Source organism: Phacochoerus africanus, chromosome 8 (assembly GCF_016906955.1).
Source record: "Phacochoerus africanus isolate WHEZ1 chromosome 8, ROS_Pafr_v1, whole genome shotgun sequence".
Lineage (NCBI taxonomy): Eukaryota > Metazoa > Chordata > Mammalia > Artiodactyla > Suidae > Phacochoerus > Phacochoerus africanus.
The window spans coordinates 53,111,373-53,124,069 of record NC_062551.1 but is presented as its reverse complement, the minus strand read 5'-3'; the positions used below and the strand labels follow the sequence as shown (position 1 = coordinate 53,124,069).

Below are 12,697 nucleotides of genomic sequence, written 5' to 3'. Positions count from 1 at the left end.
CCCCGGCCTCGCTCAGTGGGTTAAGGACCTGGCGTTGCCGTGAGCTGTGGTGTAGACGGGCAGTTGTAGCTCTGATTCGAGACCCCTGGCCTGGGAACCTCCATGTGCCCTGGGTGCAGCCCTAAAAAGACAATAAAATAAAGTATCAAGGTAAATGGGAGGTTTGTGGGGTGCCGGTAATGTTCCACGTTTTTAAAGCTGATGCTGGCTCCACAAAGGTTTTTAATTTGTGGAAATTGATCCGTACACTAGCGATGTATTTTTTTTGTTTGTTGGTTTGTTTTTAATAGATGTGAGACATGGTCTCCTTTTATGATTTATTTATTTATTTATTGTCTTTTTAGGGCTGCACCCGCGGCATATAGAGGTTCCCAGGCTATGGGTAGAATTGGAGCTACAGCTGCCAGCCTACGCCACAGCCACAGCCACTCAGGATCCCAGCCGCGTCTGTGACCTACACCACAACTCACGGCAATGCTGGATTGTTAATCCACTGAGCAAGGGCAGGGATCGAACCGGCAACCTCATGGTTCCTAGTCGGATTCATTAACCACTGCACCACAACGGGAACTCCCGGTGTCCTCATGGAAACTAGTCGGGTTCATCACTGCTGAGCCACAGTGGGAACTCCCTTGCTTTTTTGTTGTTGTTGTTAATGGCCGCACCCGAGGCATATGGAAGTTCCCAGGCCAGGGATCGAACCCATGCCTCCAGAGCAACCGGAGCCACTGCTGTTGGATTCTTAACCCTCTGCACCACGGCAGGAAGCCGCAGCACACTCTTGTGTGTTTGGAGTGTAACAACAACAGCAACATTGTTAGGCGTGGACCCAGGATTAAAACCCTAGAAATCACTTCTCTGAAAGCATCCTCACTTTCTTTTTTTTTTTAAATATCTACTTAGAAGATAGACTGATGAGCATTTAGACCCAGAAACCACAAGGGCCAGTGCACTTCCGGGCGCTGGCAACTTCAGAGCTGTTATCAAAATTCAAGGGGAAGGAGAGGTTATCAAAACCAGAAAGGAGAGAAGCTGTGTGCAGAGACGTCTCAAAAGCAACTGTGACTTCGGGCGAGGGTCACAGCCCACTGGAGACCCTGAAGGAGAGGACTGCCTCTCCTTTGCCCACTGGCCAGAAGGGAGGGGCCCGGGAGCGCCTCCCAGGGTGACAGGAAGGCAAAGAAGGGAAGAGGCGATCTGGAAGGGCACACAGAAGCCATCTGGCCAGGGCCGTGTCTGTGGGTGGGACTTAAGCCCAGGCTCTGCCACTTCCAAGGGATGCTGCTTAAACACCCTGTAATGCACAGGGCAGCCCCCGTGACCAGGAGTTATCAGAATTAGCCAGCCCAGATGTCAACAGTGCTGAGGACGAGAAGCCCTGCCATGAGAGGGCAGAGCAATGAGAAAGGAATGGCCCAGGTGGTTCCTGAATGACCACGGGGCACAGAGATGCCCAGCAGCCTGGACCGACCAGACTGTCACGTAAGAAAAAATGAATTTCTATGTTTTTTTAACCTTTACATTTTGGGGTCACCTTTCACAAGCACTTAATACTCTACCTAGCACACTGTAAATGCTCAGAAAATGGCAAGCTTTAAAAAAAGAGGGAGTTCCCATTGCGGGTCAGTGGGTTAAGGAGCTGATGCTGTCTCCGTGAGGAAGCGGGTTCGATCCCTGGCCTCGCTCAGTGGGTCAAGGATCCGGCGTTGCCGTGAGCTGTGGTGTGGGTCGCAGATGCGGCTCGGATCTGGCGTTGCTGTGGCTATGATGTAGGCCAGTGGCTACAGCTCCGATTCGACCCTAGCCTGGGAACCTCCATATGCCGCAGGTGTGGCCCTAAAAGGACAAAAGACAAAAAAAAAGGGGGGGTGGGGTGGGACACAGAGCAGCAGAGAAGGGACAAGGCCAGGCCGGCCGGAGTCAAGCGGGAGGGCCGGGGGCGGTAGGGCACTGACCGTGATGGGGAAGAGCCTCCCGGGCACCTGGACCACAGGGGCCTGGCTGAAGTAGGCGGAGAAGAGCGAGGTGTTGACGGTGGCGGACATGAGGACGACCTTGAGGTCGGGCCGCTGGGGCAGCAGGCGCTGCAGGACCCCCAGCAGGAAGTCGTTGTGCAGGTGCCGCTCGTGCACTTCGTCCACGATGAGGACCCGGTACTGAGGCAGGGTGGGCTCCCGCTGGACGTGCCTCAGCAGCAGCCCCACCGTCAGGAACACGATCTTGGTGGCCGCCGATCGGGTGCTCTCAAACCGGATCTGGTAGCCGACCTGCGGGGGTGGCGAGGGGAGGGCGCGGTCAGGAGGGGACCCTGGGCCGGGCCACAGCCCCTCGCCCGCCCCAAACGGAGAATCGGAGCGAAAAGCCCTCATCAGACTGGCGTCCAGCAGGCTTGGCTTCGAATGCCCCTGCTGCCTCCTGGGGCCATGGACTTTGGGCAAGTCCATCTCCTCGATGTCTCTTCCCTTCTAGGTGCTGTGAGAATTACCCGTGTCGAGGCAGATACAGAACCAGGTGCCAACCACTTAAAACAGCACTGACTCACCTTTCTTTGCGTCCTCACTGTTGCAAAGCGCTAGCGGAAGTGCTGTGTGGGTGTCAAACCATCTCATCTTCACAACAAGCACACGCACGGTGTAAAAACTACCACTATCCTCACCCGACCATGCGAGGAACTGGAGTCACTCAGCCAAGGCGACATAGCCCAAGAGTACCAGTGACAGAAAAAGCATCTTTACCCCCACCTCACCCCCCCCCCCACACACACACACACTAACTTAGATGAATTACTCTAAACGCCAAAGCTGTTAGGAAAAAAACCACACCTTCAGGACCTTAAAGCAGGCAACAATTTCTCAAACAGACCCCAAAGAGGACAAACCTTGAAAGGAAAATGACAGACTGGGTTAAATATAAATGAAAAGATACCATCAGCAAAAGACACCATTCAGAAAACGAAAGGCAACTCAGAGCAGAAGACCTGCAACACATAAATCCTACAAAGGACTCCCATCCAGATTCTATAAAGACATAGCGATCAAGAGCAAAAACAGGAGTTCCCGTCGTGGCGCAGTGATTAACGAATCTGACTAGGAACCATGAGGTTGCGGATTCGATCCCTGGCCTCGCTCAGCAGGTTAAGGATCCGGCGTTGCTGTGAGCTGTGGTATGGGTCGCAGACGCGGCTCGGATTCCGAGTTGCTGTGGCTCTTGGGTAGGCTGGCAGCTACAGCTCCGATTGGACGCCTAGCCTGGGAACCTCCATATGCTGTGGGAGCGGCCCTAGAAAAGGCAAAAAAAAAAAAACACAAAAAAAGGGCAAAAACACAAAGGAGTCCCCTCCGTGGCACAATGGGTTAGGAATCCAAGTGCAGCAGCTCAGGTCGCTGTGGAGGTACAGGTTCAATCCTCAGCCCAGGGCAGTAGGTTAAAGGATCCCGTGTTGCCATAGCTGCTGGGTAGTTTGCAGATGAGGCTCGGATTCAATCCCTGACCCAGGAACTTCCACAGGCCGAGGGTGTGGCCATTAAAAAAAGGAAGGAAAACACAAAAACACCAAAGAAAAATGGGCAAAGGACTGGGACAGACCTTTCACGAAAGAGGATCTCCAAACGGCTAATAAAGGCACGAGAGGGGCTGGACATCTTTAGCCATGAAGGAAACACGAATTAAAGCCCACAATGCAAACCCGAATTTGCTACCATGCCACGCCCCCTGGAAAACCTAAAATGAGAGCGACTAACCACGGCTGGTCCGGGTCCGACCCAGCAAGCTCACTCTCAGGCTTACACCCAACTCGTCCCTTAACCAGAGGACACCAAAAGGCATGCTCTGCAAGGAGGGTAACGGGCCACAAGGGCCTCAAACTGGAACCCTCCGCAAGGCCCACCAACAGCAGAAGCAACGAGCCCCTGTGGGGCCTCTGCAGTGGACACCTGTGAGCGAACAGGGTGCCCCACGAGCTAGTGCTGCGGACGAGACGCACACAACCGACACCGAGCAATGGAGGCCACGCTTGGCAGCGGCGAGCAAGAGAACATACTTTTGGATTCCACCTATAAAAAGTAAGAAAAACAGGCGTTCCCGTCGTGGCGCAGTGGTTAACGAATCCGACTAGGAACTATAAGGTTTCGGGTTCGATCCCTGGCCTTGCTCAGTGGGTTAAGGATCCGGTGTTGCCGTGAGCTGTGGTGTGGGTCGTAGACGCAGCTCGGATCCCGCATTGCTGTGGCTGAGGTATAGGCCGGCAGCTGTAGCTCCAATTCGACCCCTAGCCTGGGAACCTCCATATGCCGTGGGATCGGCCCTAAAAAAAAAAAAGAAAGAAAAAAGAAATCATTAGCACTGCCTGCCTAGAATAAAGATGGATAAACATTTAAGCATTTCCCATTCTTTTTACCGCTTCAGTACTATACTGGGTAATGTTAGGGTCTCTGTCATTTGGCCCACATCCAAGACCAATCTACAGATAAATTTCTCGAAGAATCATTGCTGGGTCAAAGGGTAAGTGCTTTTATACCTTCTGCATCGACACGGCCACAGGGCAACCAACCTACTCCACAAGGTCACGCGGGGAAGCTGGAGCCCTGCCGGGTTCCGCTCACCTGCGAGCCGTACTGGCTGAGGCTCTCCAAGCCGACGCGCTTGGCCAGGGAGATGCAGGCGATTCGCCGGGGCTGCGTGCACGCCACGTGACTGAAGCCAGCGGCCAGCAGGTACTGCGGCACCTGAGTGGACTTGCCACAGCCCGTGTCCCCTGCCACCACCACCACCTGGTGCTCCTTCAGCGTCTGCAGGATGTGGTCCCTGTACTGGGAGATGGGCAGTGCAGCGCGCTCACGCTGCAGTCTGGCCAGCCGCGCAAACGCCTGCTTTTGGCCAAAGTCCAGGTAGTGCAGCAGGGCTCCTCGGAACTCAGACACTCTCTCTGGGGGTAGGCTCCCGGCCAGGCCCCGAGCGTCCTGGGCGTCGGGGCAGAGGATGGAGAGGTTGATGCGGTAACGCGGGTCGTAAGTGGGAGGGAGGTCGGCCAGCGCCGGGATGCGGTGCCTGAGATGCCCCGCCTCTTCCTCCTGCTTCCCGGTAGCCTTGAGGCTCTGGAATCTCTGCATGCGTTCAAAGAAGGACCAGAACTTCTGGCACTCCTCAGAACCCTGGCGGATATAACCCTCAGCCCGGAAGAAGGCATCCTCGAAGAGGCGACGTGTCTCTGGATGATGCCAGTTCCATCTTTCCCGGGCCTCTTCCCAACTGGGAGTCGGGGGTTGGACTCGGGGACCCCTGCCCTCCCTTGTCCTGGGAAGGGACATGCTGTGGCTGATCCCTGTGCGATCCCAAAAATGGGCCTGTGCTCTGATCACCTGAACCAAATATGCTCTGTCATTCCCCGCCTCCTGCAGTGAGAGGTCAGTGCCCGCAACGAGGAAGCCCTTCCTCTTCAAAGAGCGAATTTCCTCCTCCTCGGGGGGGACATCATCAGGGCAGGTGAGGATGGAGGAAGTGGCCCGGGTCAAGCCAGTGACACACAGAGCATCTCATGACTCCTGCGGTGATCTCTGGGGTGGACACAAGTTCATCCTGGGTTTTCAGGTCCTGAATGCTTGTGGGAGAGAAGAGAAGACATTCATTTTTAGAAACGTTTGCTGAGCGTCTGCTGTTCTGCAAGCAAGCGCTGCGCCAGGAAGATGGGCAGTAACGAGTAAGAGCACACGGAGCTCCCCCCGGGGGTCGTGCTGCTTCACTGGACTCTGACGATCCAGAGACGGGGCCGTGATAAAGGAAGCCCAGGGGGCTAGGGGAGCCTTCTCTGACCACGCTGAGGAATCAGGGAAGGCTCCCCGGAGCGGACGTTTGACTTGAGAGCTGAAGGAGTAGACGTCGCATGGCGGGTCAACAGCACGAACTGCTCCCTGCTCACGAGAGGCAGTAACACAAGTGGGACATGATGAAAACAGTGAGAGAGCTCCCGTTGTGGCTCAGCAGGTTACAAACCCGACTAGGATCCGTGAGGATGAGGGTTCAACCCCTGACCTCGTTCACTGGGTTAGGGATCCGGTGTTGCCACGAGCTGTGATGTAGGTCGAAGATGCAGCTCGGATCTGGCGTGGCTGTGGCTGTGGCATGGGCCGGTGGCTACAGCTCAGATTCGACCCCTAGCCTGGGAACTTCCATATGCCGCAGGTGTGGCCCTAAAAAAAGAAAAAGAAAAAAGTAAGGCACAGTTTCCTAATTGGGGGCTACCAAGCTTCAGGACCCCAGGGAACCCTTTGAGATTAAGTGCAAAATTTTGCAAGTGCTGCACTGCATATGTTTTATTTTTACCTGCCTGGCACTTCCCTTCTCTTAGAAAAACACACACTTTTTTGTGGAGCAGCCCTTCTTGGAAGCCACATGGTTCCCACTGCCTTTAAGTCACAGAATTCCTCTAAGCTGGAGCAGTGACAGAGGTGCCCCAGCCAATCATGGTACCTACTCCCCCTTGAACCAGTGACTGGGCTGAGGAGTGGACATGTGACTCGAAGAGGGCCAATCAGGACCATTCTCTGGAATTCACACTAGGTAACTAAGAGAGAAAAAGCTTCTTTTATCTACTGTGGCTAAGCAAGGATGATATAAACCTGAAGCTGTCTGGAGTAGCTCTTGAAGCAAGTAGTCTTTCTAGAAATCTGTCCTACAGAAAAGCCCAAACGTGGGCAAAATGAGGAACGTATGAGGGTGCGCACTGAGCAACTGGTCAGAGAGCAGTGGAAGAGGGTCGGGGGGGAGGCTTATTTCCTTCCAACCCTGGACCTCACAGCTACACAAGAAAACGACTTTTTGCTTAAGGTTCGGTTTCCAACTCTCAGTTGCGTGATAACAAGCATCCCCACCTAAGTGTAACTTTCTGGAGGGAACCCCAATCACTCAGCTTTAAAGTTGTTTATGATCTTAAAAGGGTTCTAAACCTCCCACGGTAAAGACTTTATTTTTTTTGTCTTTTTTAGGGCCACACCCATGGCATATGGAGGTTCCCAGGCTAGGGGTCGAATCAGAGCTACAGCTGCCAGCCTACACCACAGCCACAGCAACGCCAGATATGAGCCACATCTGCGACCTACACCACAGCTCACGGCAACATCGGATCCTTAACCCAAGGATCAAATCCACAACCTCAGGTTTCCTAGTTGGGATCATTTCCGCTGTACCACAAGGGAACTTCCTCAGCTTTATCCTTTACTAGCTGTGTGACCACCGGCAAATTAACTCCTTTGAGGCTTTTCCTTGTCTATAAAACGGAGACAATACTCATCCCAAAACACTGCAAGTTTATCACCGAGCCCAACAGAGAAGCTACATAATCACTAGCACTCAAGTCCAGGGCTTTCCCTCCTTGGTGACTAACCCAGCAAAAACAGTGAGCGGATCCCTGGGTATATAACCTGGAAAAAAATTACACTCAAGAGGCCACAACGTGAAATTCCTGCTGTGGCCTAACGGCATCAGTGGCATCTCTGCAGTGCCAGGGAGCAGGTGTGAACCCTGGCCCGGCCTGGCACAGTGGGTCAAAGGATCCAGCGTTGCCACAGCTGTGACATAGGTCCCAACTATGGTCTGGACCCCTAGCCCAGGAACTCCATAGGCACGGGGGGGCCAAGAAAGAAAGCAAGCAAAAAAAAAGGCTACAGTTCACCTTGGGATTAGCCGTGTTTTCACCTCCCCAGCCTTCAGGCTCTCAGGGCCGTCCCAGAACGGAGGTCAGACCCGCTCTCAGCAGCTCTGAGCTGGGCCCAGACCAACCCCGGGTGTTAGCAGAGCCAGGCAAGGGCTTCTGCTGAAGAACCTGTGAACTAGCAAAGCTATTTCCCACTGAAAGCATAGCCTGTGGGGACTGCATCGCACTTCCTGGTAAACACCGGGATTGGGTGATGCCCCAGAAGCGTCCGATCGGAGGGCAGGGAGAGGAAAAGGCCTTGAAAGGCAGGTGGGCCAGAGATTCTCAGAAGAGGACAGGGACGAGGAAATGGAGGCGCACATCCCTCTCAGGCTGCCGCCTGCGCAAGCACGTGGGCCAGAAAGAGCTGCATCCCTGCTGCTCTCAAGTGCATCTATGTTCTCTTAGGCCGCCTGTTAACGAGTTTCTGCAGCTACCAGTTTCTCTGTAACTCTGTCACTGACCATCTGGCCATCTCTTGGTCTGCATTTCCTAGGCTGACAGCTTTCAGAGGTGTCCTCCAATTGCCTTTTTTTGCCTGTCTGGCTCTTCGGGTCTCCGGTCTTTTTCGGTCCATCTTGCCCATCACCCTTCTCTCTCTACCCTTTCCTGCCTGGTGCCATCTCTTTTCATTTATCTAATTCTTTCCTACTCTGCTTCTATTTTTTCAGTCTGATTTTCCTCCATTTGACTCCATCTCGCTTGAGTTCTCCAATTGACTTTCTGGTTTTCTTCGGAACCAGAAGCCTGGCTTTCTGTGTGACTTTCTTTTTATCCTGACTCTCCGTTTTGGGTTCTATCACTGTCTCCTCCTCCGTCCTAACCATCTCCTCATCCCGCTTCATTTCTCCACCTAAAATTTTGTCTCCCAGTTGTCTGAAGCTTTAATAGCCAGCATTTACTTACAGCTTATCCATCTATCAGATACTGTTCTAAACCACTCATGTATTTATATGCATATATACACACACACACGTCTATACACTTTTCTCACAACCCAAAGAAGGTGCTATTAACATTATCTGAGCCAGAGAGCGTTTCAGTAAGTGGTAAGCGGCAGATGACCAATTCCAATCTGAGGATTCAGGCTTCATTTTCCTATCTCCAATTTTCAGTGTAATTCCCCATTTTTCAATCTGACACTGTTTTCTTGGTTCTACTTGCTCTCTGCATCCTCAGAATTACTCTCTTCATTCGTCTAGCTGTATCCCCCATTTCCCACCTATCTTCCTCCATGCTCATCTCTTGCTTTCTTTCCCAGATCCCTCAGCTGCCTCTTTTCAATCCCTCTGTCAGCTCTTGCCAGGTTCTCCCTATTTCACCGGCTCCATCTTTCTATTACCCAGTGTCCTCTCCTGATTCGTCTCTATTTCCTTCATTAACCTGTCGTCCTCTTGGGTCTATTTCTTTTTTTTTTTTTTGCTCTTTTTAGAGCCACGCCCTCGGCATATGGAAGTTCCCAGGCTAGGGGTCAAGTCGCAGCTGCAGCTGCCGGCCTACACCACAACCACAGCAACTCCAGATCCTTAACCCACTGAACGAGGCCAAAAACTGCACCCACGTCCTCATGGGCACTAGTGGGGTTCGTTACCGCTGAGTCACTACAGAAATTCCCCTCTATTTCTTTTGGTCTTTTTTTTTTCTTTTTGCCTTTTCTAGGGCCGCTTCCCGCGGCATATGGAGGTTCCTAGGCTAGGGGTCTAATCGGAGCTGTAGCCCCCGGCCTAGCCACAGCCACAACAGATCCAAGCCGCGTTTACGACCTTACGCCACAGCTCACGGCAATGCAGATCCTTAACCCACTGAGCGAGGCCAGGGACAGAACCCCACGACGTCATGGTTCCTAGTCGTATTCCTTAACCAGAGACACGACGGGAACTCCTCACGCAGTCCCTGTGAACCTCTCTCGTTGGGACCCACCAGCCTCTTGCTCTGGACCTCGCTAGTTTTCAGCTCTCAACCTTCCTGTCTTTGGCTCCCTCAATGTGTCGAAGATTCTGTTCGTGCCTCTACCGTAGTGGGAGGGGGCCGTGCCCTCCCAGATCAAAGGGAAGGAGCCGTGCTGCACCGCCTCCATCTGACACGCATGCGTACTTCTATATCCCTGCGCGCAAGCGCATCTACAGTTGTCCGCCTAAAACGTAAGAGTATTCCTGGTAAGAGGGACAAAGAAACTTAGACGTAGCGGAAAAACAAGCGGGGTATGTAAGGCAGCGCCGTTCGGGGCTCAGCCTCTGGATACTAATCCACCGAGCCAGTGCCTGCACGAATAAATGCTGCTTCCTAGTAAAAAGCCTTAGCGTCTCCTTTCCCAGGACTTAAGCCCCGCTCACACTACTCCTTTCAGCCTCCCCGACCCCCAGGGAACGCTCAGGCTCCATCTCGGTCCACTTCTCCCCGCCGTTCGGCCTCATCGGGCACACGTCCTCATCTCGGGATTTCTCTCTACCCCTCCCATCGTTCCCAAGCTGTCCCGGGACGCAGCCCAACTCCCGGCGCCACCACCAACACCCAGCGCAGCCGCTCGACCGCTCACCTCACTAACCACAGCGATCTGCTCAACTTCCCGCCCACTGCCCTGCACGCGCCCGAAGCCGGTTCTGCGCCTGCGCACGCCACCCTCACAGCCCAGCCCCGCCCCGCCGCAGAGGGAGGACCCAGTGGGCAGCTTCCAGCGATCCGTCTGCGCCTGCGTCCGGCGCTCTCAGGCCCCGCCTTCCTTTCGGCGGAGCGTGGGAGGACGCTGCAGCGTCTTGGGGCGGGGAAAGGCAGCACGGTGGTTTGCTATGCCTTTCACCTGAAGAGCCTCTTCCCCTCCGGGACCAGTCGGAGGTCCTGGTATTAGCCCAGCTGGGAAGCTGGCTGGAGCCCAAACACTATTGAAACACTCCCCTGATTTCTTTATTATAGTTCGTAATTATTAATGCGTAATTCTGTTAATGTATAATTCACCCTATGAAGTCACTAATAAGTGATACAACCTGACTATCCGGCTTTCCATCTTGGAGGTCCTAGTGATACCTGAAGGATAATACAGGAATCTGGCTTCTTGTTCGTGCAGTTGAAGAATGAACTCCGCGAACACACACGCAGCAAGCAAGCAAAGTGTTTATTAAAGGAAAGCAGATAGCTCCCAGGCTGCTGGGAGTGGGGGGGAAGAGCCCCCTTTCTCTGTTGTCCTATAGGGGTTTTTATCCCTTGAAGATGGGGGGGTACCAACCTGGGGTCTGGAAAGATGTGGCTTTCTCCCAGTGGCCTTGTTCAATTACCTATATCAGTCCTTGTCCAATAGGGCCTTAGGGGTGGAAATGTCCCATAAATCTCATTGTTTCTTTGCCCTTTTCTTCCCGTAACCCGAGTCACAGGGGATTAGGGATTAAAATCCACCTGGGCATAGGTACACTCCCTGTAGTAAACAAGGCCTGTGGGATGTTACTCCTTGGAGCCCTTAGGCCACAAATGTTAATCAAAGGCCATATCAAAGAATGCATGGAAGCCCATGCTCCTACACTGACAACCTGAGTTAATATTCTCCCTCACTAGCTTGAGGTCATCTTTGCGTTTACCGGTTCCTCTACAGAGAATGTTCTCCCCAGGGACTATCATGGCTTGCAGCCCCACAGTTTTCAGCTCTCTGCTCAAATGTTATTTTCTGGGAGATGTCTTCTCTGACTATGCTACTTTTTTTGGGGGGGGGGGTTCTTTGCTTTTTAGGGTTGCACCTGTGGCATATGGAGGTTCCCAGGCTAGGGGTCTAGTGGGAGCTGCAGCTACCCGCCTATACCACAGCCACAGCAATGCGGGATCCAAGTCTGCGACCTCATGGTAATGTAGGATCCTTAACCCACTGAGCGAAGCCAGGGATCGAACCCAAAACCTCATGGTTCCTAGTCCGGATTCATTTCTGCTGAGCCACTATGGGAACTTCTGACTACACTACTTTAAATAGAATCACTCCTTAGCCCTTTCCTGCTTTGTTTTTCTCCATAAAGAATGCAGTTCTGCTTGACATCCTATTTCTTTTAATCTGTCTCTCCCACCAAAATGACTACAAACTTGGGGGGTTCAGGGAGTTCCCTGGTGGTATAGTGATTAAGGATTTTGCCTTGTCCCTGCTGTGGCTCGGGTTCATTCCCTGGCCGGGGAACTTCCAAATGCTGCTCACACACAGCACCCAGTCCCCCCCACATAAAAAACCTTCAAGGGTTCAAGGGCCTGCTGGCTTGTGCGTCTGGATGAAGGATGGACGAGTAGTGGGGAAAGAGGTGGGGAAAAGGAGGGGCAGAAATCATACACACCAAAGCAAGAGCTTTGGTTTCTACTCTGAGTGAACTGGGACCCCATGGGCGGAGTTCCATGAACTTTAGATTTTAACAGAGTCCTCTGGCTCCCAAGTAGGGAACGAATATGGGATTCGAGATGAGAAAAAGGGGACCGGGGAGGAGGCTGCTGCAATAGGTGAGAGCTGCAATAGGCAGCTGGGCCAGGATGATGGCAGAGAAGATGGATGTTTTAAGGCAGAACCTGCAGGGATTGGCTGACACATTGGGTGTGGCATATGAGAGAAAGAGGTGGCAAGGATGACCCCAAAGATCTTGGCAGGAGTGCCTGGAAATAGGGAGTTGCCATCAGTTCAGATGGCGAAGATGCAGGAGGAGGGCTAAGAGAGAGTCCAGAGTCCTGTCTTCAGCACTGTTGAGTTACCTTTTCATACATTGAATTGGGAGGTTGCATGTGAATTGCATGTAATTTTCAAACCTTTGAGAAACTCTTTGAACATAGGCCAATCCAAGTGTTGTAATCCAAAGAAAGAGAAGAAACTGACTAACCTCGGTTAAAATTTACAAAAGAGAAATACAACTTTTTTAAAAAGGAAAATTGGAGGAAGTAAACAACTAATACGAAATCAGGAAGAAAATAACAAACTACCCACATTAAGATTGAGTAACAAACTTGAAACTAGTTCTTGGAAAAACCGTAAGACCTAGATCTTTGCAAACTTGAGGAAAA

The 12,697-nt window shown here is 52.5% G+C and overlaps 1 protein-coding gene across 3 annotated transcripts in view; it reads right to left on the bottom strand.

The window, feature by feature from the left end:
* DHX34 (DExH-box helicase 34) overlaps window positions 1–10,284 on the bottom strand; it is a 30,279-nt gene extending 19,995 nt beyond the window's left edge. The window contains exons 1-3 of one of the 3 annotated variants that reach the window (XM_047789837.1): window positions 10,224–10,284; window positions 4,602–5,596; window positions 1,956–2,267 (exon numbers count right to left, since the gene is read on the bottom strand). In XM_047789837.1, coding sequence (XP_047645793.1) covers window positions 1,956–2,267; window positions 4,602–5,306 — 1,017 coding nt within the window. In that variant the 5' untranslated portion in view covers window positions 5,307–5,596; window positions 10,224–10,284. Of the gene's footprint in view, window positions 1–1,955; window positions 2,268–4,601; window positions 5,597–9,607; window positions 9,796–10,223 lie in introns of those variants that run through there. The other 2 variants (XM_047789838.1, XM_047789836.1) reach the window with 2 other exon arrangements.
* Between the last annotated feature and the right edge of the window lie 2,413 nt (window positions 10,285–12,697).